This window comes from Merops nubicus, unplaced genomic scaffold (genome assembly GCF_000691845.1).
Source record: "Merops nubicus isolate BGI_N331 unplaced genomic scaffold, ASM69184v1 scaffold5023, whole genome shotgun sequence".
Taxonomy (NCBI): Eukaryota; Metazoa; Chordata; class Aves; order Coraciiformes; family Meropidae; genus Merops; species Merops nubicus.
In genome coordinates this window covers 28044-49742 of record NW_008598111.1, presented here as the reverse complement: position 1 = coordinate 49742, position 21699 = coordinate 28044, and the positions used below count along the sequence as shown (strand labels likewise).

The window sequence follows — 21699 nt, the reverse complement described above, 5'->3', positions numbered from 1 at the left end:
AACTTATCCTGCCATTTTCTAGCCCTCTTTCACATTTATATGGAGTTGACCAACCAGTTCAAATGTGAGGGTTCAAAGAGAACCATGTGCAATCTGCTTGAATGCTGCATTCAAAAGTTGTTGGGAGGTTTTTTTAAATCATTTGTTTAGCAGAGACATTTGTTCTTGATTGCTCCTTTTTATTATCTCCAGGAGGTAATGTCAAGGGAAAGTTCAGCCTATGAGGCAGTGTGATGGGGAAAAGCATTTTTCTTCTGACTTTGCACTGTCCTGTTTTGCTTGAGAAAAGGCATATGCTCTTGATTATCGGAGGCTGCGCTGGGTTTTATACAGAACTGTAAAATGGAAAAAGCTGGAGTGGTGAACAGGGCATGAGACTCCTGATTTACAGAAAGCTCTGCCTCTGCTAGCTTATTAGCATTTTTTCCCCCCAGTTTGTACCGCGTTTGTTTCTGGGGATGGGAATGTCACGTTTGCATAGCCGTGTGGGAGGGATGTGCTGTGTTTATGCATAGCCCCTATATCTTGCCAGCGCCTCTGCTGGTCCTTGTAGACTTGGGGGCTTTTTCATTTAGAAGTTCCTCTGCTGGCCTTCCTTATTTTAGCCGTAAATCGCCGTTTAGGCCACCTTAGGGAGCTTTGCAGGTGCTGGCAGTTCTGGGGATGCGGCCAGGGGCCAGCGGCGTGGCGGGCGAGGTGCTGACGCGGGCGATGTTCGCAGGCGGAGAACGCCGGAGGAGAGCTCAAGGATGGGCAGCAGCACCACTACGAGGGAGCCGTAGTCATTCTGGACGCCGGGGCGCAGTACGGGAAGGTGATCGACCGCCGGGTGCGCGAGCTCTTCGTCCAGTCCGAGATCTTCCCTCTGGAGACGCCAGCCTTCGCCATCAGAGAGCAAGGCTTTCGGTAGGTCCTCCCCCCAGCCTGCCCTGCCTCGGCCTGGAGGTGCTGCCGCTTTCCACCTCGCGGTCTCCGCGGGTGCAGGGTGTCTGTGCAGCAGCTTTCCCTGCGGGGACGCTCAGGACTGCCTCTTTAGCGTATCCACAGAAACACCCGAGTTGTGCTGGGGACCCTTGTGCAGCTGTGTCGTGTTTGTCTATTTGCTTCTTAATGCCTTAATGTCATCTTAATCATTTCCAGTTGTAAGTATAATATAAGAGGTTGCCTTTGTAATGTGTCCACAAAAATGTAGCTGATCTGGCTGTTTTACCTGTTGAACTGGGGTAGCTATTCGTCAAGAAAACAAGTCTTGTGAGTTTCTAAAAATTATTTTCTTATTTAATTTTTGTTTTTTCCCAAATTAGACTAACTTGGATACTGAAGACATGGTGGTAAATCATGTGAAACTGTTTCTGGGAGGGGACTAAAACTAGCCAAAACCACCACTCGTTTGCAGCGAGACAAGATCTTACAATTATTCAGTACTTTGCATGTTCCTTTTCCTTGTTTTATTAGGCATACCAGGGTATGCCTCTCTCTTTGTATGGGGAAAATAAATGCCCTGAAGTCTACAAATCATCAAAGACGCTACTTGTCAGTTTGGTACAAATCCAGAAATACAGTGTGTGTGTGTGTGTGCTTGTCAGTTGTGCCTGACAAGAGATAAGACAGAATTTTGCTACCGAAGTGCATTTTTCTAATCAATGATCATTAGCGAACCAGTAAACAGGGTATTTTACTAAGTCAGATAGGAACTTGATGATCTCTTTTGAAAATGGAGAACACAAAACCCAGGAACATTTGGATCTATCAGATAGCTGTTTTGTGGAGGATTTATCTTTCAGAAGTGTTCTGAAAGTTACCTTCTCTTGTCAGTTCTTGTTTATAATTCTGCAATGATCAAGTCTTTAAAAGATGAACATACCTAGCTACTGCTTTACAAAGAATTCCTGTCTCCCCTTTGTGTTGGATTGGAGGTGGGGGTTGTAGTACTAATGATGTTTTGTCTCAGACCTGTACTGTAGTGATACAGGTTGGTAGAGGAAAGATCTCCCCTTTATTTTCAGAGCTGAAGGTTCTTCAGAGTCTCGTGATTAGACTATGGGACTTGTCATTACAAATAATTGCTCTCTAAAATGTGGCAAACCCTCTTAATTCAAAAGGTCACTTCTCAAGGTTAGATTGTGGTTTCGGGTTATTACCCAGATTGGTCAATAAGCTTTGTGTCCACAACCTCAGTCAATCATTTGCATGTAGGAGAGCTCAACAAATACTGACACCGGCTGTTGGGTGTCTTTATTCAGTGACCACTGTAAAAATGAGTTAGTGGTTTTACTGCAAGATTTTGGGATCTATTCCATGTGTCATGGGAATACTTTGGTTTCTATTGTATAGCTCGTGCACTGAACGGGCCAAGGAGCTCTGCTTTGGTCTGCACTAAGGTTTGAGACAGGCAGCAAGATCGAGCATTTTGCTAAATTGTACTTACGTGTTGTGTTTAAAAAACCAGCTCCTCAATTTTCATAGTTTCAGAACAATCTCTAGTGACAAGTTTAATCTAAACGTGCCCTGAATGTTAACGGTTTCTGCAAGATCCTGGTCCTGGGCTGAGGAGGTGCTGCAGTCGGAGGCTCTGTGGGTGTCAGTCTGAACTCTGGCACCGTCTGAGCTCTGGCATGAGTCCTGAGGTTGGGGTGTCAATGCATGCATTTTACTGTTGATATTTTGATGTGGTTCCTGATGTGCCTTTAATCCATTGCAAATAGGCTTTCCAAAGCTAGGTCAGATTGTTTTGGAAGTGGTTTAAGGTAAACCAGAAAAAGGCATATTCATACCCGTGCAAGAAGGTATGTAAGAAATTAGGCAGTGTGGCAGGAAAACTACATCCCATGCTAGTTATAATTTCTTCTGGGCAGCTAAGAAGATCACAGAATCATAGAATCATAAGGGTTGGAAGGGACCTCGAAAGATCATCCAGTCCAACCCCCCTGCCAGAGCAGGGTCACCTAGAGTACATCACACAGGAAGGCGTCCAGGCGGGTTTTGAATGTCTCCAGTGAAGGAGACTCCACAACCTCTCTGGGCAGCCTGTTCCAGTGCTCTGTCACCCTCACAGTAAAAAAATTTTTCCTGATATTCACCTTGAACCTCCTATGCTCCAGTTTGCACCCATTACCCCTTGTCCTATCACAGGTCATCACTGGAAAAAAGCTTAATTCCATCTTCCTGACACTCACCCCTTACATACTTATAAACATTAATGCAGGTTCCTCTCACCCTCAGCTCATAACTTTGTTTTTCTTTAATACTTAGGCACTGTGGTATTGCAGTGGATTTTAATTGGTATGGAAAAAAGCAGATTTTTAATAGTCTACTTTTTGAATAGGACAGTGTATAACTATTTTGACGTCTCGTAAGGATGTTCAGTTTGTAGGTGTGGCTATACTTCCTTTAATGTCCTGTACATGTGTCACTTAAGCAGATGCTCCTGTATGTGAAATTCTAGAAGCAGTAGTACCACCAGGCATTAAAGAGTTTTCAGTCTCTTTCTAACAGCATCTGACTTAAGGAAATTGATCCCGTCTCCAACTCGAACAGAAGTGCCTGTATGTGTACAGCAGGTATTTGTTGTCAAGACTGTTCAGTGTAAAGCTACACCTGTAGCAGCTGTATGCTTCTTCCAGAGCTCACTTGTAGATCTCGACACACAGTGAAGCCAATGTTGCCTCTCCCAGCTGGCCAGCCACAGGACTTTGGCTCTTAGGGGTGTCCCTGGCCAGCCCTCTGCCTTGTCCTGGGCTGGGGAGGTGGAGGTGGGCTGCTGGTGGAGCAGGTACCCTGCATGCCTGCAGCTGAGAAGTGACATTCAGTATGTGGGCTTGTTACTGCGCCATTATTTCTGCCTGTGGTACAGATGTTGTACGTGCTTAAAAATAGAGAAATTCTGTTTTGTCAGTACTCGCATGACAAACACTCTAAATAGTGCTGGAAGAAAGCTTTATTAGACGTGTTAATCTCTTGTATGCAACTCCTCTCTAATCCCATTCTGCATTTCTTGCTCGGAATAACAAATTTGATGTTCTCCATGAAATAAACAGTACGTGAGTCCAAGGTCTGGTACACCCGTGTTCGATCCTGGCCGAGGCCAAAAAGCATTCTCCAGCTGGCTGGGGCTGCTGCACTTCATGATCTTGCAAATCTTGTGGTTTGCAAAAGCTCTCTTCCTTTTGAAAAGATTTAATTCTGTGTTACAGCATGAAGTATTAACAGCAGATCATACAGGCTTGCACATATGCACAGCCTGTGGCTAATGGCACCTCATTTGTAATCAGGGTGGATTAAGGGACTTTTTCTCAGCAGCTCCAAAGATCTGGGAGTCTGTTTCTCAAATGCAGCTCCCCTTCAGGTGGCACAGGCACCATGGCGTGTACACCCATCTTCACACTAACGCTCTGCAATTGATCCTAGCTGTCTTGCATCTCTTGGAGTTGACACCTGCCTATAAGGAATTTAAAACAGAGGCATTTTTTAAGATGTTTGGTTTTTTTAAGATGGTATTTGACTTTGTTTCAACTGATGAAATACCTCTCTGCTAGGGTGCTGTTTTTGACAGCTGTAGCATAGCAAAATGGAGCTGTAAGTTAAGGTGTCTGTGTTAAAATTATATGGGAATATATAGAGTTCTAAGAGTATTGTGGAACAGTGCTGATGTTTAAAGCAAATAAATATATTTTAAAGTAAACACTATATTCAGGTTAATGCAGTTTTTATCTTCTGTCTGCAGAGCTATCATTATATCTGGAGGACCAAACTCTGTGTATGCAGAAGATGCACCCTGGTTTGACCCAGCGATATTTACAATAGGAAAACCAGTTCTTGGAATCTGCTATGGCATGCAGGTGCTGTTGAGAGATATGTTTGTCTACAGCCCTCTTCTAGGCCTCATTTCTGATCCAAACTGAAGGTGAACTGCTAAAGGACCTGCTTTACAAGTAGAAGCAGTATGCCACGTTCCAAAGTTACTTTTAAAGTCCTAACTGGTAAACTGAGCATATTGTGTATGCCTCTCCTGGCTCTGCTGTACCAATAGCATAAATGGTTTGTCTTTGCTGAAGTGCTGTGAATTGAGTTCTGTGCTGCCTTTTTTGTCATAAAAAATAGAGAGTGACAGTCATTAATCCTATTGAGTTGGTATTTCAAAATATGCTTCTCCTATAAACAAGGGAAATGGTTTTTCCCTTTGGATTTCAACTGTGGGATGTTTCTAGTGTAGTTATTAAGAGTGCTTAACAACCTCCCTGCCCCAAATCTTACCTTAGGACCAAGTAGGGATCCTGCAGTGATCTAGTGAGTGAAGAAACAAAGAAGCAAACTTTCAAGGAGACAAGAGGTGGATTAGATATGTGACTTCTGTTTGTGCATCTTGGTTTTTTTGTCCAGGCTTGCTGATTTACTAGGCCTTCGGAGGTTCTGAATAATGGCTGGAAAAACTCCTTTAGAAAGGCTGGTAATTATGGAAACAATGTTGGCACTCCCTGTTCTTAAGGGAAATAAATTTATTTTAAAATGTGCCTTAAAATGCCAAGCAAATTGAAAACCATGTTAGCTAGCCTCAAGCAGGGGAGTTCCTTAAGGCTGACTTTACAAAAATGAATCAAGTGTGTATATTAATGCACTACTTGTTTATAAAAGATTGACATCAGTCAAGCTCAGTGAGTATAATATCAAAGTAGGTCTAAAATGAAGCCTTAAATCTCTGAAAATTAAAGCAGTTGGAAGGTGAAACTCTAAAAATATTTTCCAAGTTGCTGGTAATATTTGCAAGGGGGAAAGAAAATAATTTTGAGACTTCTGAAATCTAAAATGCAGATATCATTTTGCAAAATAATATATTAAATGAATATTATAATGGAAAAAATAGGCTGATACGTGTTGGAGAGCCAAAGCTGTTGTCCCTCATGAGCAGGCTGAGGTATAAGGTGGTACTAGGTTGTGGGGTGCTTTTTCATATAGTATTTCTGTTTTGGCAGATGATGAATAAGGTATTTGGAGGTACAGTGCACAAGAAGAGTGTTAGAGAAGATGGAGTGTTCAGTATCACTCTGGATAACACATGTTCACTGTTCAGGTACGTAGGGATTTTAAGTTATCGAAACAATATTGGAAATACCAGTCTGGAAGTTGGATGAGAGGAAGCTTGTTTTAACAAAAATAGTGAAACTGCACCTGTGCTTATCTGATAACTTCTCATAACACTTTTACAGCTGTGTTCATAGGTAAGTAAGTTACTCATTTGAACAAATGCTTAGGTGTAACTTCTCAATTGACTCTAGAAATGCAGATACATTTCCTTGGCGTGTTGTGTAAACCCCTTATTTCAAAGTCAGACATCTTCACTGAGACACCATCAAGTGTATCACAGCATGAGAATCTTTGTGTTGAGCTCTTGTCTTCTGCTGTGCAGTGCAGTACTCTTGAATTGGTTAGCACCCATCCAGTTTTTGAAAGGTATTAGAAAATCTGAAACCACTCATTTTCTACCTTCCTTTAAAATTACTTTGTTTTGTAAAACCGGAATTGCATCTCTTGGTAGTTTGTCAATGCCTGTTAAGTTCCTTGTTATAAGTCTTATGGTTTACTCATACCTGGCATTCCAATTTTATGAAGTTTCCTCTGCAGATCTTTATACCCTGCCTAAAGTTGGAGGTGCCCAGATTGTCCTGAAAACAGAATTATGAGCAGGGAAGCTTCACTTCCTTGGAATAAAATGAAGGACTCCAAGTATCCTGACTGACTCTAGATGGCTCCACATGTCAAAGAGGGGATACTTCAATACTGGCGTGTTTATAAAAAAACAAAACAACAAAAAACATCCAAAACCTTTTGAATTATGATAAATTACCACTTGCATGAAGGATGTATTGTTTAAGAACTTATAGAGCTTCCAACAGAGGCATCCTGGAGTTGGAGATTACTCCTTCTAGGAAGGAAATGCTTATGTATTTCAAATGGTCAGATGAGATGTTCTTTTACTGGGAACTCTTGGAAACACAGGTAGTTTGGGTCTTTGTTCTTTTTAAAAATTAATTCTAGCTGTTAATCTTTGTTTAGGGGCCTTCAGAAGGAAGAGCTTGTTCTTCTCACTCATGGAGATAGTGTGGATAAAGTAGCTGATGGATTCAAAGTGGTTGCACAGTCTGGGAACATTATAGCAGGTACTTATACAGAAATAGTCTCTTGATAATGTTCCTTAAGGGAGAGAATTATGGCAGACAGTAGTTAAAACCAAATGGACAAGACTATTCCTGTTATTTAATTGCCAAATAAGTGAATTGTTTTTAACAGTTCCTTGTATGTCTTTGCATGTTGTGCTGTAATGATAATAAAGAAAGAAATAGACATGAAAATTAATGGTCCTGATTTTAAATTGGTGGTCTACGGAAAACCTAACTTTGTTTTTACTGTTTATGTTGTTCCAAAGTATGCATGTGTTTCTTTTTGCAATAAAATATTGTATGGCCTTAAGGCAGAGGAGAGGAAGAAGTCTGCTGTGGTGTGCAGTGTAAGTGGTATTTTCTGCACGGTAATACTACAAGTCAAACACTGTTTAATTATTAAAGCTTGATTAACTTATTACTTTACTATTGCACTGAATGGTCGACTGAGCAAAAATAACGTTGGTACTGACAGCAGCGTTTCAAACATTACACACCGATTGTCACAGAAAAATGTAGGACCTTAGAATCTGGTTTTTGAATGCTACTCAAGGTATGGAATGCCAAAGAAATGGCCCCTGAGCCTCTTTCCAGGAGATGGGAGGCCTGGGGAGGTCTTAAGTTTGCTGAGCCACTTAGTAAGATCTCGAAGCATTCGCCTGATGTATTTAAAAAGCTTCCATTTAAAAGAAAAAAAGCTTAAGATACTGGTCTTAAATCAGAGAGGTAACTAATTTGAGAAAACCTGACCTTTTAAAACATTTAAAGATGTTTCCCAGCATTGGAGGAGAACACGGTGATACCTGGGAGTCTGACACGGGGCAGTGGAACTGGGCTGTTCCCTGCTGTGTGGGTTTTTTTTTTTGGTTTTTTTTTTTTTTAAAACCCAGTCAGAAGCTGGTGCAAGGTGTGATGTTGTGATCTCCTCAAAGTAACCCTCCAGAGATGGTTACAAAAGAGCTGTGGTGCTCACAAACCTAGAACGTCTTGAGTGTTTTCCTTGGTTTTTGAGGGACTGTGTGTCATAGATACATGACAATACCCTTGTTCCTAATCTTAACCAGACTCTTCAGCTTTGATTGGTGACTTGTGCCAAAATGTGGCAGAATAAATCCTGCAAAGTGAATGCTTAGCTTTCTTAGGTATATATTTCATATTCAATTCTTTTAAATCATGCTCATTTCTTTGTACCAATGAAGGCATAGCAAATGAATCTAAAAAACTCTATGGAGCACAGTTCCACCCTGAAGTTAGCCTCACAGTGAATGGGAAGATGATCCTGAAGAATTTTCTTTATGATATTGCGGGATGCAGTGGTACTTTTACAGTGGAAAACAGAGAACTTCAGTGCATTCAGGATATCAAAGAGAAAGTGGGCTCATCAAAAGTCCTGGTAAGTGGTTGAGTTGAAGCTGAAAGATCATATGCAAAAGTCTGATAGAAACACCGACACAGTTACTCGGGTTAATTTGCTAAATGCAGAATTGTCATGATTTGGGTAACACATTAAGCAGGTTTTAGAAAGTTTGCACAATTGGTCAATACATTGTTTGACTTCTCCTTTTCTTCCGAATCTTTGACTCTAAGTCAGTAGATCTGTTCTGATCCTCATAGCTGTTTCTGAATTATTTGTTGACACTTCCCCTGTAAACAGCTGACCAAATTTTGCTTGTTTGTTTCTTTTTTCCTCATCCTTAGGTTTTACTTAGTGGTGGTGTGGACTCAACAGTGTGTACTGCTCTCCTGAACCGAGCTTTAAACCGAGATCAGGTCATAGCTGTACACATAGATAATGGATTTATGCGCAAAAGAGAGAGTCAGTCCGTGGAGGAGGCACTCAAAAAACTTGGGATTCAAGTTAAAGGTACCATAGTTTTAAGTGTGCCTGATACCACCAGTGACATGGCTGGTCTCCTACAATGTATGTTTAGTGTTTTGTTTCAGTGATTTGAATTGATCACAGTTCCCAGATTTTCCACACCAAAGTGTGGTTGCTGGTTTGGAACCAGCTAGGCCTGTTCACACCTAGAATGTTAAGCCTCACTTACTTGGAGCATACGTCTCCTCACTTGCTGAGATGTGATACCTGCTGCTGGGGCACAGCAAGGCAGTACGTTTGTGCCTCAGTCACTTTTTTACTGAAGGCTTAGTACTCCTTTCCAACAAAACCCCCTTGATGGCAGCTTCCTTTAGTAGCTTGGTTAACGTTCCTCCACAGGGGCTTTACTTTCTGTCTTTCTTTTTAAACTGTGAGCTGATTTCAGTGATTGAATGCTGTGATAGCCAAAATTACTTTTTCCAAGGCTTTTTTGTTATTGTTGACTCGGCTTCTAAACAGGGACTTTTGGAGTAGCTTTTGGGAGCAAGTAGTTGTTTTTGGAGTAGCTTGTTGGAAAGCAGTCTGTTAGGAGTGAACAGAAGATACCTTGTCATGGCTGATAGAAGGTGTAGAGACTTCTGGTATCTGAAGTATTAGGACATCAGAGAAGACAAATTATACTCAAGCTGTGCAAATGATGAGAGCTGCTTTATAATGTCCAGCTTATTTATTTCATGAGCTGCCTGTCCTGGGGCTGCCAGTAAGTGCTGTTGGAAAGCAACTCTGGTGCGCTGGCTGGAGAGTGTGGCACCAGGTGAACATTGCTCCCCACTGGCCCCACGGTGTGAGACAGCATCCTCATGCAGTAAAGCCTGAGCTGTGTTCTACATGTCTTTTTAGATTATTTTTACTTTTTTTTTTTAGTGGAAAATTCCATGTCTTTTTCCAATAAACCCAGGTTCTGGCAGGCTGCCAGAGTAACGAGGGGAATCCCTTTGCTGCAAATGCTCCTTCTGTAGGTCATGGAGTTCAGTGCTGGTAAAAGATGCCAAAGAGCCTCCCAGCTGATCTCTACATTGAGAGCCTCTCTAAATTAAGAAGCATAATGTGCCATGAGTAAATAGTACATCATTTCATTTTGGTTGCAGAAAGGCCTTGGGGAAATACCATCCTGGAAACTATTTAGATTATAATTTACTTGCTTTATGTAAGAAGGGAAGCAAGAACTGAACTTTCACAGTTGCCTAGCCTCATAATGTGAAAAAAAAAAATTGCCCTCTGGCATAGGTTAATAAAAGACATAAAATGCTTTTGTTACAATTAGTTCTTGAGGTATTGAACAGCCCTATTTAATGCAGTTAATAGTCAAAGGACTGGAATGATTTTTATTTTCTGTTTTTAAAGCAACAGAGCACAACTTTTTTCTGCAGCCTTGCATAAAAATCTTTACTGACTGCTAAAAAATTCCTGTAATTTCGTGCAGTGGTGAATGCAGCTCATTCGTTCTACAATGGTACAACAACTCTGCCCATCTCGGATGAGGACAGAACTCCACGTAAAAGAATCAGCAAAACCTTAAATATGACTACAAGTCCAGAAGAAAAAAGAAAAATTATTGGTGACACCTTTGTTAAGGTAACGTTTATAATTATTTGTTGGTTGGGTTGGATTTTTTTTTTTTAATTCTATGACTTCTAGATACATCTTTGTCAGACCATTTCATTATAAACACACTGTGCACTCACTGGCATGAGTGTTCTTATAAGTTGTGGGTGATCAAGGAAGCCGCTGGTACAGTCACCTAAGCCTAAAACTTTGGCAGTCAGTCAGTGGTCACAGCGTGGCTCCCAAGCACTGTACTAGATTCGAGTCAACGTAGTATATCTAAACATGATGGTGGCTTTCATTTCTGTTGCAAAACCTTCCATGTAATGTTTTTTCCCCCAAATGGATGGCTAATGTGACTTGGGGCACACTCCTCTTGCTTGGCTGAAGATGAGCCATGTTCCATCTGTCAGCTACCAGTGCTGGTGATGCAGGGAGCATTTAACAGGCAGTGATGTGCCCATGGTTTGAAGATATTTTTTTCCATTTTCTGTTCAAAATATGGGGTCATAGGACTATTTCAGCAGTGGGCTAGCCTCATAATTAGTTGTCTTGTTTGTTTGTGCTTTTGCAGCTCGGTAGTGCTTGTTGGGCAATCCATTATCTTCCTGTAGACCTTTGACAACCAAAAATGTAAGTTGGAACACTTTCCCTTTTTCTCTCTGTTACAGATTGCCAATGAAGTCATTGGAGAAATGAATCTGAAGCCTGAAGAGGTTTTTCTTGCTCAGGGTACCCTGAGACCTGATCTCATTGAAAGTGCTTCCCTTGTTGCAAGTGGCAAAGCTGAAGTCATCAAAACTCATCATAATGACACAGAGCTGATTCGAAAGTTAAGAGAAGAGGTAAGTGAAAATGAGGATACTGGTGTTTCCTTCTGGTTCTCACAGATGTGAAGCTGAGCAACAGAAGTGATGGCAAGTTCTCTAACTATATGGTAAAGCAGAGAATCTAGCACATGATACACCACATAATAACCCTGTTGGAAGGCCCTCGGTTATTAGTACAGTACTCAACCATAGGAGAGAAAGTAACCATTACTGACCCACGCTTCAAATACTGCATGAAATGTTTTCAAGGCTTTTAGATTGGTTTGAACATGGAGGGGAGAGAAGGAATTTCTGAAGCCAGTCAGAGCAGGCTTGCCCTGCAGCTATGTCCACACTGATTGAGCCATTGATACTTCTGGCAGGAACTTAAAAGTTCCTTGTCTTAGCCTCTGTCCTGCAACTGTTTTTACAAGGCCCACATTGACATGTGCTTTTCTTTCCAGTGTTTACCCAAGTGCTGGCAGCCCATGCTGTCAAAAGCAGGCCAGTGGGACTGCCAGAAATTAAACATGTGAGGCTTTCCGTTGGAATAGGTAAGCGGGAGTGTAAATTGCTCTTTTTTCTTTTTTTTTTAAGGGTAAAGTAATAGAACCCCTGAAAGACTTTCACAAAGATGAAGTGCGAGTGCTGGGGAGAGAACTTGGTCTTCCTGAAGAGCTGGTTTCGAGGCATCCCTTCCCAGGTATGAGAGTTGGTCTATGCTTCTGAGTGAAGGGCTATGGATCACATCAGTATTTTTCAGAATATACCTAACCTTTAGAATAAATTTATGTTGGAGCCTAAAACTTCAAATGGGGAAAAAATGTATGGATTTATTAGTTTTGACTTAAGCAGGATTTTTTTCAGGAAAAGAACATTTGAGAGCAGCTTTGTGTGTAGCAATTAAAGTTTTATAATTGAGCTTGCTTTTATCTGTGTTTGTTTGGGTTTTTTTTCCAGTTGTATAAACCAAAGCAAGAACTATCAGTGAAGTGCAGCTGAATGCTGCCTGAGCTGTCAAAAGTATATTACTTGGAATAATGTCCTGTATCTGCCTGCCTTTCTAAGGGGCATTTGCAGTTCTGAAAATGATTGCATGGAAGATAACAGTTCTTCACCAGAAAACATCAAAGTGTATAAAGTAGCAAAGCCCACGTACCTTTAAGGGGAGATTTATGTTTTTCTGTTCATGTATTTTAAAATTGTCCTGCAGGGTGTGTAGTAGTCCCTGGCAGAGAATGTGGGCTGTGCTAATGCACCAGCATCCCACAAAATGCAAGAAGCTGTCTTCAGACATTTCCAGCAAATTACATGTGCTTTTGTATTTAGTAGCTAAAAGGTCAAATAGCCATCAGGGCTCTTTAAAAACACTGGAGACTCAAGTGTATGTTATAACCAACTCTTTCAGCCCGGTTGCCCAGCAAAGGGAATGAGGAGGCTCCTGTTTGCTTTGGCTTGCCATCCACCATGCTTCATCACCACTAACTGCTGTGTCACCACCAGCTAGGTTGTAGTGTTGGTAAATAAGGCTTAAACATACCAAACTGAACTGGAATGAACTGCTTGTGTGTGTTCTATCTTATAGGGTGTCGAGACAATTGAAGTATAGGTACAATGGCAAAACATACTGTGATTGACCTGCTGCTATAGGTGCTGTCACAGTTTTAGATTAAATTTAGCTTCCTGATATTTGGTATAATGTATTTTCAACTTCGGATTGCAGGTCCTGGTCTAGCAATCAGAGTGATATGTGCTGAAGAGCCTTATGTGTGCAAAGACTTTCCTGAAACAAACAACATTTTGAAAATAGTTGCAGATTTTTCTGCAAGTGTTAAGAAGGTAACAAAATTGCTAAATTCTAACATTCAGAAAAGTAGTGTGATCATTCTGAAGTGACCTGCCATGAGGTTTAAGCTGCTAAAAGTTTAAATCTACTTATGTGCTCTTCAAGGAGTGATGCATTCCAGTACAACCCACTTGAAGCTGTTCAGTGTAGTACAATAGAATTTTTTGTGCCTTTATTGGTGCAAGTGTTGAACACTTTCTGGAAAATGGAAGTTTATATACCTTTCAAGCAGTAATTTAACTTTGGGTTAACTAAACTTTGTCCAGGTGAGGATTTCTGGGGATTTTTCCTTCCCTGAAACAGTTGTAACCTTCTAGATGTGCATGCCCTAATGATCGCTAGGTGTTTCAAAGTGCAGGAGTGAGGAATTGTTACTTGCCAGATGTCCTGAACAGAAACCTGAAGTTTTTAATCCATGATGTTGAAGTTCTCAATCTCTTAACTGTGAAGACCTTTGTGATACTGTAAGCAAAGTTGAACTAAATTGCAGAGGGGTGAAAAGTCATTGACAGAGGCCCGCTCTAAGGTATAAGTTCAAAACAACTCCTAAACCTTTTTTGATAAATACTGAAGGACAAATATTGAGATCTGCTTTTCCTTTAGGCTACACTACAATTTAGTGTATTTTAACAGATATTGCTTTGTTCTACACCTGAAATAAACAGAAAAAGTGAAAAGTATAAATCTGTCAGGGAGAGAATGACCACAGGAAAATGAGCACAGGAAAAGAGCTTCACCTATGGTCTTGGAGAGCTTCAGCTTAAAATACATACAGTCTAATCAAAACTACTTTTGCTAAAGTTTAGTTGTTAAATGAAAACTATTTTTGAAATAGTTCCAAGGGGTTAAGCATAGACTAAATGTAAGCAAACAGCTACTTAAGTATTTTTTTTTCCACTGTGTAAGTTCTGTTTAGTTAATTTCTTTTTCTGCATTTTCACAGCCACATACTTTGCTGCAAAGGGTCAAAGCATGTACAACTGAAGAAGACCAGGAGAAGCTGATGCAGATTACAAGCCTACATTCACTGAATGCCTTCTTGTTACCAATCAAAACCGTGGGAGTGCAGGTAAAGGGATTCATTCCAGGCATGTTCTGAAAGCTGCTTCCTAGAAGTGTGGCAGGCTGCAGTGAAGCATAATAATTGCTGCTTTAAGACTGAAGTTAAGGGACTTAACTCAAAGATAAACTTAAACTTCAAGTGACTGTGATACCTGTGAGTGTCATTCATCAGTGCTGGTGTAGCACAAAGATGCCAATGTACCTCAACAGATGCTTGAGGAAATGCCAGGTTTTGTGTTTGAGGATATCATCCAGGCTGAGTAAAGCTGGTCACTTACAGGCTTCATAATCTTGCAGACCTCTGCGGTAATCCTGTTGTCCTATTAAGGCTCAGGAGTCATAGACTAAGTTGTTCAAAAAATACTGCATCCTACATTTGAACATGCTTGTTGCCCTTTCCTGTACTTTTTCAAATTTCTCTGTCCTTGTCCTTGGGAGGGAAGGCAGTAGAGCAGCGCAGGCCCTTCAGGGCACGGGAGCACTTGAATCTGGGCAGTGTTTTCTTTCTTTTCATGCCTTTGCCAATGACACGCATGGTTTGGTGAGCTGTTCTTTGGTGTCAGTTACAAACCAAACAGATGTGCTGAGCTGGCATTCTCGTGGAACTGATGCAATCGCTTGGCAGATTTCTGTACTGAGTAGTCAGAGTTGTAAAGCACCTTTCTTTGCACTACCAGTATTGAATTACATCTCTTATTTTATTATCAGCTGCTTAATCTTGTGTGTTGCTTCTGTAGCTCTCTGCAGTCAGCTTTTGTTACTGTTTTAAACAGCAGCATCAGCAGCAGGTTTCTATACTTTTCCTATGATGGTGTCATTAAAATACCAATACACAGTAGGTCCCTGTGCTCTGGTCCTTTATATATATCTTTTCATTCTCTTTTCCCTTTTATTCACCTGTGTTAGCTCACAAGAGGTCTGTCATCTTACTCTCTCTTCTCTCATTCACTTGGTATCTCAGCATAATGATTTCACCAGCTTAGTGTCAGCTAAATGTTGGTGCAAAATTAGTGTCTGCTAAATATAGGTGCAAAATATGGTCCTGTTTCCTACAGAATGAATGGGAAAGTATTGTGAACTATTTTGCCAGCAAGGCTCATGTTCATTTATTTATTTATTTAACTTATAGGGTGACTGTCGTTCATATAGCTATGTTTGTGGGATCTCTAGTAAAGATGCTCCACACTGGGAGTCTCTCATGTTTCTTGCCAGACTCATACCACGCATGTGCCACAACATCAACAGGTAAGTATTTTGAATTATCTGTATTTTTAATGGTCCACTTAATGCATGGATGTTCAGCATGCACAAGCCTTCTCCCGTTTGATCTACGGCAGGTTTTTGTATGTTGGAGAGATGTATCATACAGGGGTTACAAGTACACAGTAAATCAAAACATAGGTTTATTTCTGGAATTACTAACTTGACAAAGAAATCAATAGCCTATCTCCTCGTTTCCTTTATGCACTTGATTAGACAGTATCCAGTGTATCTTAGGCAAATTTTTTTTTTGCAAGGTTCCAAGCCTGCTGATGAGTTCTGGTGTCATGATGTATTTTTTTTGCTTTGTTTCAAGAAGAGAATTCACATGGGACTGTCAGTTCTAATGGCACATAGGAGAGCTCCACAGCTTGGCAGTTCAATCTTAATTGGGCTCTCTTGTTAGTGTGCATTTTCTGCTTATTAAATTCCATAACTTTTTCTAGGAGCTGAAGTTGCTTAGATTTTTAAATTGGTTCTGGAGGGTGCCTCTCCTCCTTGCCTGGCTGTAGGCTTTCTGATGAAACTGCTTATAATTTCTTATAGGAAAACTTAATTTTGTCACCTCTTGCAGTAGGTGTCACTTAGGTATTGTGCTTGAAGGAGAGATCTTGAATTGCAAGATGGTTCTTTAAATGCAGAAGGAACAAAAGAAGGCCTAAAATTAGGACTGCGTGCACAGTTTCAAAGGATGTGCTGGGTTTACAGCGTTGCTGTTGTCTTTGAGCTCTTCTGGATCTAATACTACCCTCTGGAGTACGCCACATCTCTGGGAGTTCTGCTCTACCAGGATATGTTTTCAGAATCTTTCGTTGCTGTTTATAGGGGCACTGAAGCTGGTAGTTATGAGGAGTGCACTGAAATAGTTGGTCTTCTGCCCAGCCATGCTTGCAGCCTTTATATTACAAACAAAAATGCAAACTATAAAGCTTCCATGTTCTTCTGCTTTGGATTTTAGACAAGTCTTTTTTGTTTCTATCTGCAAACTCAAATAACTTATGTGAATACATTGTAGTAAATCTTTGTAATGAGGCCAATCAGGTGATATTATACTTCGCTTTTTGTTCCACGACATACAAAACACGAGGAACTAGATTTAAAAGATAAGCTGATGTGACTGGTTTGAATGCAGAAGGTGTTTTATTATGGATGTAGTTATATAGATTTATAATTTGCAGTGTTAGTGCCCTGTGCTGAAAACAACTATTCATTAACAGTAAGGTTTACTGTTAATGGTATTTTTTGACCATTTCCTACTGGGAGAGAAGATAGAAATTGTAAGCACTTAAGCATATATATGAATAATCTTAACTTGTACTAAAGTAAAATTGAGAAAAAACCCTTTAGTATTTCTGTTTCTTTTCAAAGGATCATTCTCTGGAATAAGGAGTACTGGGGCTATTGCTGGTCTCTAGCAAACCAAAATAAATTACTGCCTCTGACTTCCAGACCGAGTACACATGTCATGTGTGTAGAATTTGTGCATGAAGTTACATTAAGCTCCACTTACCAGCTAAGGAGCAAAATCAAATTACCCTCTTTCCTAGCTTTTTCTCAGTGCAATACTAAAGATACAGTCTTCAGGCAATCTCTTTTATTCCATGTATGCTGAAATGTGTTTTTTCTGCCATTCTGTTTGCTTTCCAGAGTTGTGTATGTGTTCGGTCCACCTGTTAAAGAACCTCCTACCGATGTCACCCCCACTTTCCTGACCACAGGAGTCCTCAGCACTTTACGTCAAGCTGATTTTGAGGCTCACAATATTCTCAGGGAGTCTGGTAGGTACTTCACCTTGTCCCGTGGATTAGACTCTTGTTTCAAGGTCCCTGCAAATCTATCTGGGTGGAGTTAGGAGCAGTACTGCCAAAATCAACCAGCTTCGCTAATATCTCCAAGAAAGTGGGAAATTAATGGGATGACAGGCAAGAGCCTTATCTGAAAGTTATAGGAGCTAAAGGACAGGACTTCCTGGCCTTTCTGCTAGCAGAATTGATTTTAGGGGATTTTTGGGTGATTCAGGCTTGCTTCTGACACCTCACGAAGCTCAGAGGTGGTGTGCTTCACTGCAGTGCAAACTTCTGCAAGAAGTACTGTTAGCCAGCTGAACGTCGACCAAATTAATCCTCTTTGCTGAGGATCTCGGCATTTTCATGAAGTAAACAAACAAACTATGTCAGGAAACTTAACACAGTTTAAGTCATGGGGATTTTGTGGAAAGAAGGGAGCCTAAATATTAAGTTTCCAGTGGGGATGATGCTCGCTACTTCTGATGGCTTCCTATTTTGTGACTCCAAGTACAAGCTGTATTTGTAAACCAAACAACTTCAGACTTGTCTGTTTTCTGTAAATTAAGTTACAAGGATTCTCTTTGGAATTACAAGTTTCTCTTTGGAAATACATATTCTGTTTGCAAGGCTGTCTTGCCATAATTTATACAAAAATAGCTTCAAAAGGCTGAGGATAACACTGTGGCGTGTGTTTTGTAAAACTGTAGATGTGTCTCACTAACTTTCGGTGACACTTGGCTTTGTGTGAATGGAATCGCTCCCCAAACCAGGATTTCAGTTTTCGTTTTGGGAAAAAGACTGGTTGTACCAGCAGCTCAGGCTGGTGCTAGCAGAGAGTGAGATTCTGTATCAGTGATACACCTCAGACCATTCCAGCAGTGAAATTAGGGAGTCTGTGGTTTGGCTTTCAGAAGGAGATATTTTAAAAAAAAGCAAAAGTGAGAGGTGATTGTGTGGAGTTACCTATCAACCACCAGCAACAGGAAGACTTAAGAGCTTTCTCTTAAATATGTCAAAGACACAGAGATACTTGTTAGTGGCTCTCTCTTGGGCTTGAGATGGGTATAGATAAAACCCTGTGGTTATGTTACGTAGGAAGGAAAGCAGATCTTAAATTGCATTCACAGCAAGCTGCAGAGATAACAGAGATTATCTGGTTTTGTTCTACATGCCTGCAAATTCTGAAGATCATTTCAAGTGGCAGTTGGAGTAGTTACAGTTCGTGCACCACTGAGCGTGGTGATCTGGGGTGTGGTAGTAGGAGCAAAAAGATCCCAGAAAGTGTAAGTGTAGAGTTTGAAGTATACGTAGGAAAGTCTCTAAAACTTCTATCACATTTGTGCCTGTAAACCAATTTAATGCACTTTGTACTACTATTTTTGAAGGTTATGCCGGGAAAATTAGCCAGATGCCAATAATACTGACACCGTTGCATTTTGATCGGGACCCCCTACAGAAACAGCCTTCCTGCCAGAGATCTGTGGTTATTCGAACTTTTATTACAAGTGATTTTATGACTGGTATTGCAGCAACTCCTGGTAATGAGGTGCCAGAAGAGGTAATACGGGTTTTCAGATTGCTTTTCAACATGAGCTAGTTTTGTAGATGACCCATTTTGACTTCGCTGCCTCCCCCCTTCTTGATTACTTGGCTTGACTTTGATTTTATTGCCATTTTTTTGTCTTTCGTAGTATTTATTAGGAAGAATATGCTGGTGTTTTGGGAAGAAATTGTAATGAAATGAGGAGCTCTGATATTTTTTTTTTTTCCCTCCCACAACAGGTTGTGTTAAAAATGGTGGCAGAGATTAAGAAGATTCCTGGCATTTCTCGGGTGATGTATGATTTGACATCAAAGCCACCAGGAACCACGGAGTGGGAGTAATTAACTTTTTTTTCTATTGAAGTACTGTGTGCAGTCTAAATCATATCAGAAACCATTCCCAGTGTTGACATGCAGTACTGTGAAAGAGTGACTGGAGCTGCTACATCGCATCAGATTCCTCTCCTGGAGCATAGACCTGCAGTTAAGAGCTGTGCTGGGGATGATAACTGAGCGGGGCTGAGGATTTGTACGGGTAAATAATCGTGGCAGCATTGCCGGTGCGCAGACAGATCCCTGTTGCTTTTGCCTTTGTCTTACCAACTCTTCCCGTCTTCATGCGTGTTACTGTAACTGTCATTTCAGTGTCTGTTTTTGTACGCTGTGTAAAAAGAGACAGTTTATTTACTTCTACCGAAAGCATTGTTACAGCTAAAAATGTAAAACGAACTTTGTGACCAACTGCTTTTGAACAGATTTATTATAAATAAATATTTTGCCAAATGGAGTAGTGGGTACTGTTGAGTTGTGGAGTTCCCGTGGATCTCTTGTATGCTGTTTAGCCTGTTCTATATTGTTTGACGTGTTAGCCCATGGCAATAACGCTGAGCTCCACAAGAGCGATGCTGAAAGGTGATGGGATGGCCTGTCTCTGCCCCTCTGCCCTCTCTCCCTCTCGCAGCACTTGGGCTGTGACTGTGGACACCAGCTCAGCTGCAGTGCTCGCTCCCCACGTGTGTAAGAGTCTCTGTCAGCTTCTGGGGACTCAGAGCAGTGTGAAAACGGGAGCGTGGCCGGGGCGGCTGCGGACAGAGAGGGGATCTGCAAGTCCGGGTTCTGTCCCGCGACCCTCGTGCACCGCTCCCCTGCAGCCTGCTGCCCATCTGCTTTCCTTGATGACGGTTTATTTTCCACGTATTTGCTTTTACAGGTTTTTTTTTTTCTTGTATGTATTGTATGTAGCTTGATCTTTAAGATTGTTATAGTCGCTAGTGTGGAGTCCTGGTATCGGAGATGACCCGCCCGACCCAAATAGATCCCTTCCGTTGCTCGTATTCTGCTGTTTGTGTAGTTAAGTAAGCAATAATTGGAGAGGTGGTTTCTTTGGACACCTGCTCCTCCGATGTTTTGAGGCAAAGCTGTTTCCATCCATCCACCTGAGAATTTTGAGCTTGTCCTGCAGTTGCTGTCGATGAAAGTAACAGTTAAATTCTGAGTTGAGCAGCGTGCTGGGTGCCTGCCGGGGACCTCCGCCGGTGGAACCATCACTGCCTCTCCAGGCTCGTCCCTCTTATCCCATGTTGTTAATTTAAGCAGTTGCTTTTCATTCAGCTGCAAGTTTACCATAGTATTAGGGAGTAAAATATTTGGTTTAAACTGTTCAATATGATGGAGTATTTCATGGCTGTAGCTACTTACATTTCCACTTGCCTAGATTTGTGAACTGGAATAATGGTTGAAGGTGTTTGTTCTATGTTCTTTTGATTGCACACATTCCTGTTGTTACATTTACTGCCTACACATTAGGGAAATCTAGTTTAATTTCTGCTTATAGGAAATGGAGAACTTGTGTAAGCTTATTCTTTTGCCTGTGTCATTGAGTGGTGGTTTTCACTTGGGGAGGAGGTGGTCTGGCAGGCTTTGCTCTCTGGGACCCTTTGGGAACACAGGAGTGCAGGAGAGCAGCAGAGCTGTGGCCAGAAAATGGCCTTTCCCCTCGGAGCCCTGCTCCTGGCAGGCTTTATGCCTTGGGCAAATTGATCTTAATTGGTATCTCAGTTGCCCCCTTTATAAAATGGGGGTAGTAATTCTCACCCGCGTCAATCGTAACCTCTCTGAGCCCTTGGAATGAGCTGTTTATGATGTAAGTGAAGTATTAACAATACAAATATTCTTTTATTACTGGATGGTTTGTAAGAGCTATTGGTCAAAACAGCTGTAAATCAGTGTTTGCAGGGCAGGATCTGTCACAGCCTGGGTTCTGCTGAAAACAAATTCTCTTTGTAGCTTATCTCAGAAGAAAGTTCCCTAACAAAACGATGGCCTTAGAGTATGTGTTAACCTTTTGTTAGAAAAAGCTGAGGATATTTGTTTTCATTCCTGTGGTGCTATCTTGGATGTAAAGGGTGCGATGACAAGAAATTAATATTTTTGATGGGATGCAGAAATCCCTCAGCCTTGTAATGCTACAACAGTTGTTGTGAGTAGCCTTGTTCTTGCTGCTGCTGCCACCGGTTTGTGTTGCCTTGACAGCAAATAGGCAAAAGAGAAGGAATTACTAAAAAGTAATGCAAAGAATATGGAGCACCCCTTAAAGCCAAACCTTTCTCTGTTTTGACTGACACACGCTCGGTTGGTCTCTGTGTAAATAAATCTGCAGGACATAGTCCCATAGAAAACACAAGAAAACTGGTGTGGCAACGGTTATGCCCATGGGGTTACGGTCACTGTTGTACCTCTGGACCACAAACTTGCAGCATATCTGGGCAGAAACCTTTTATTCCCTGCATGTGGCACGCTTTGGAAGTCCTCTTAG

At 41.2% G+C, this 21699-nt stretch overlaps 1 protein-coding gene across 1 annotated transcript; it reads left to right on the top strand.

Annotated features, from left to right (window-relative positions):
* Window positions 1-721: 721 nt before the first annotated feature.
* Window positions 722-19669, top strand: GMPS (guanine monphosphate synthase; the record flags this gene model as incomplete). The annotated part of the gene is made up of 15 exons (XM_008936919.1): window positions 722-906; window positions 4724-4838; window positions 5970-6067; window positions 7051-7154; window positions 8354-8547; window positions 8853-9018; window positions 10457-10608; window positions 11250-11423; window positions 11985-12090; window positions 13111-13226; window positions 14177-14302; window positions 15425-15540; window positions 17203-17333; window positions 18728-18900; window positions 19125-19669. Coding segments are annotated over 15 exons (2058 nt in total), but the record flags the coding sequence as incomplete, so codon positions are not given.
* Window positions 19670-21699: the final 2030 nt, after the last annotated feature.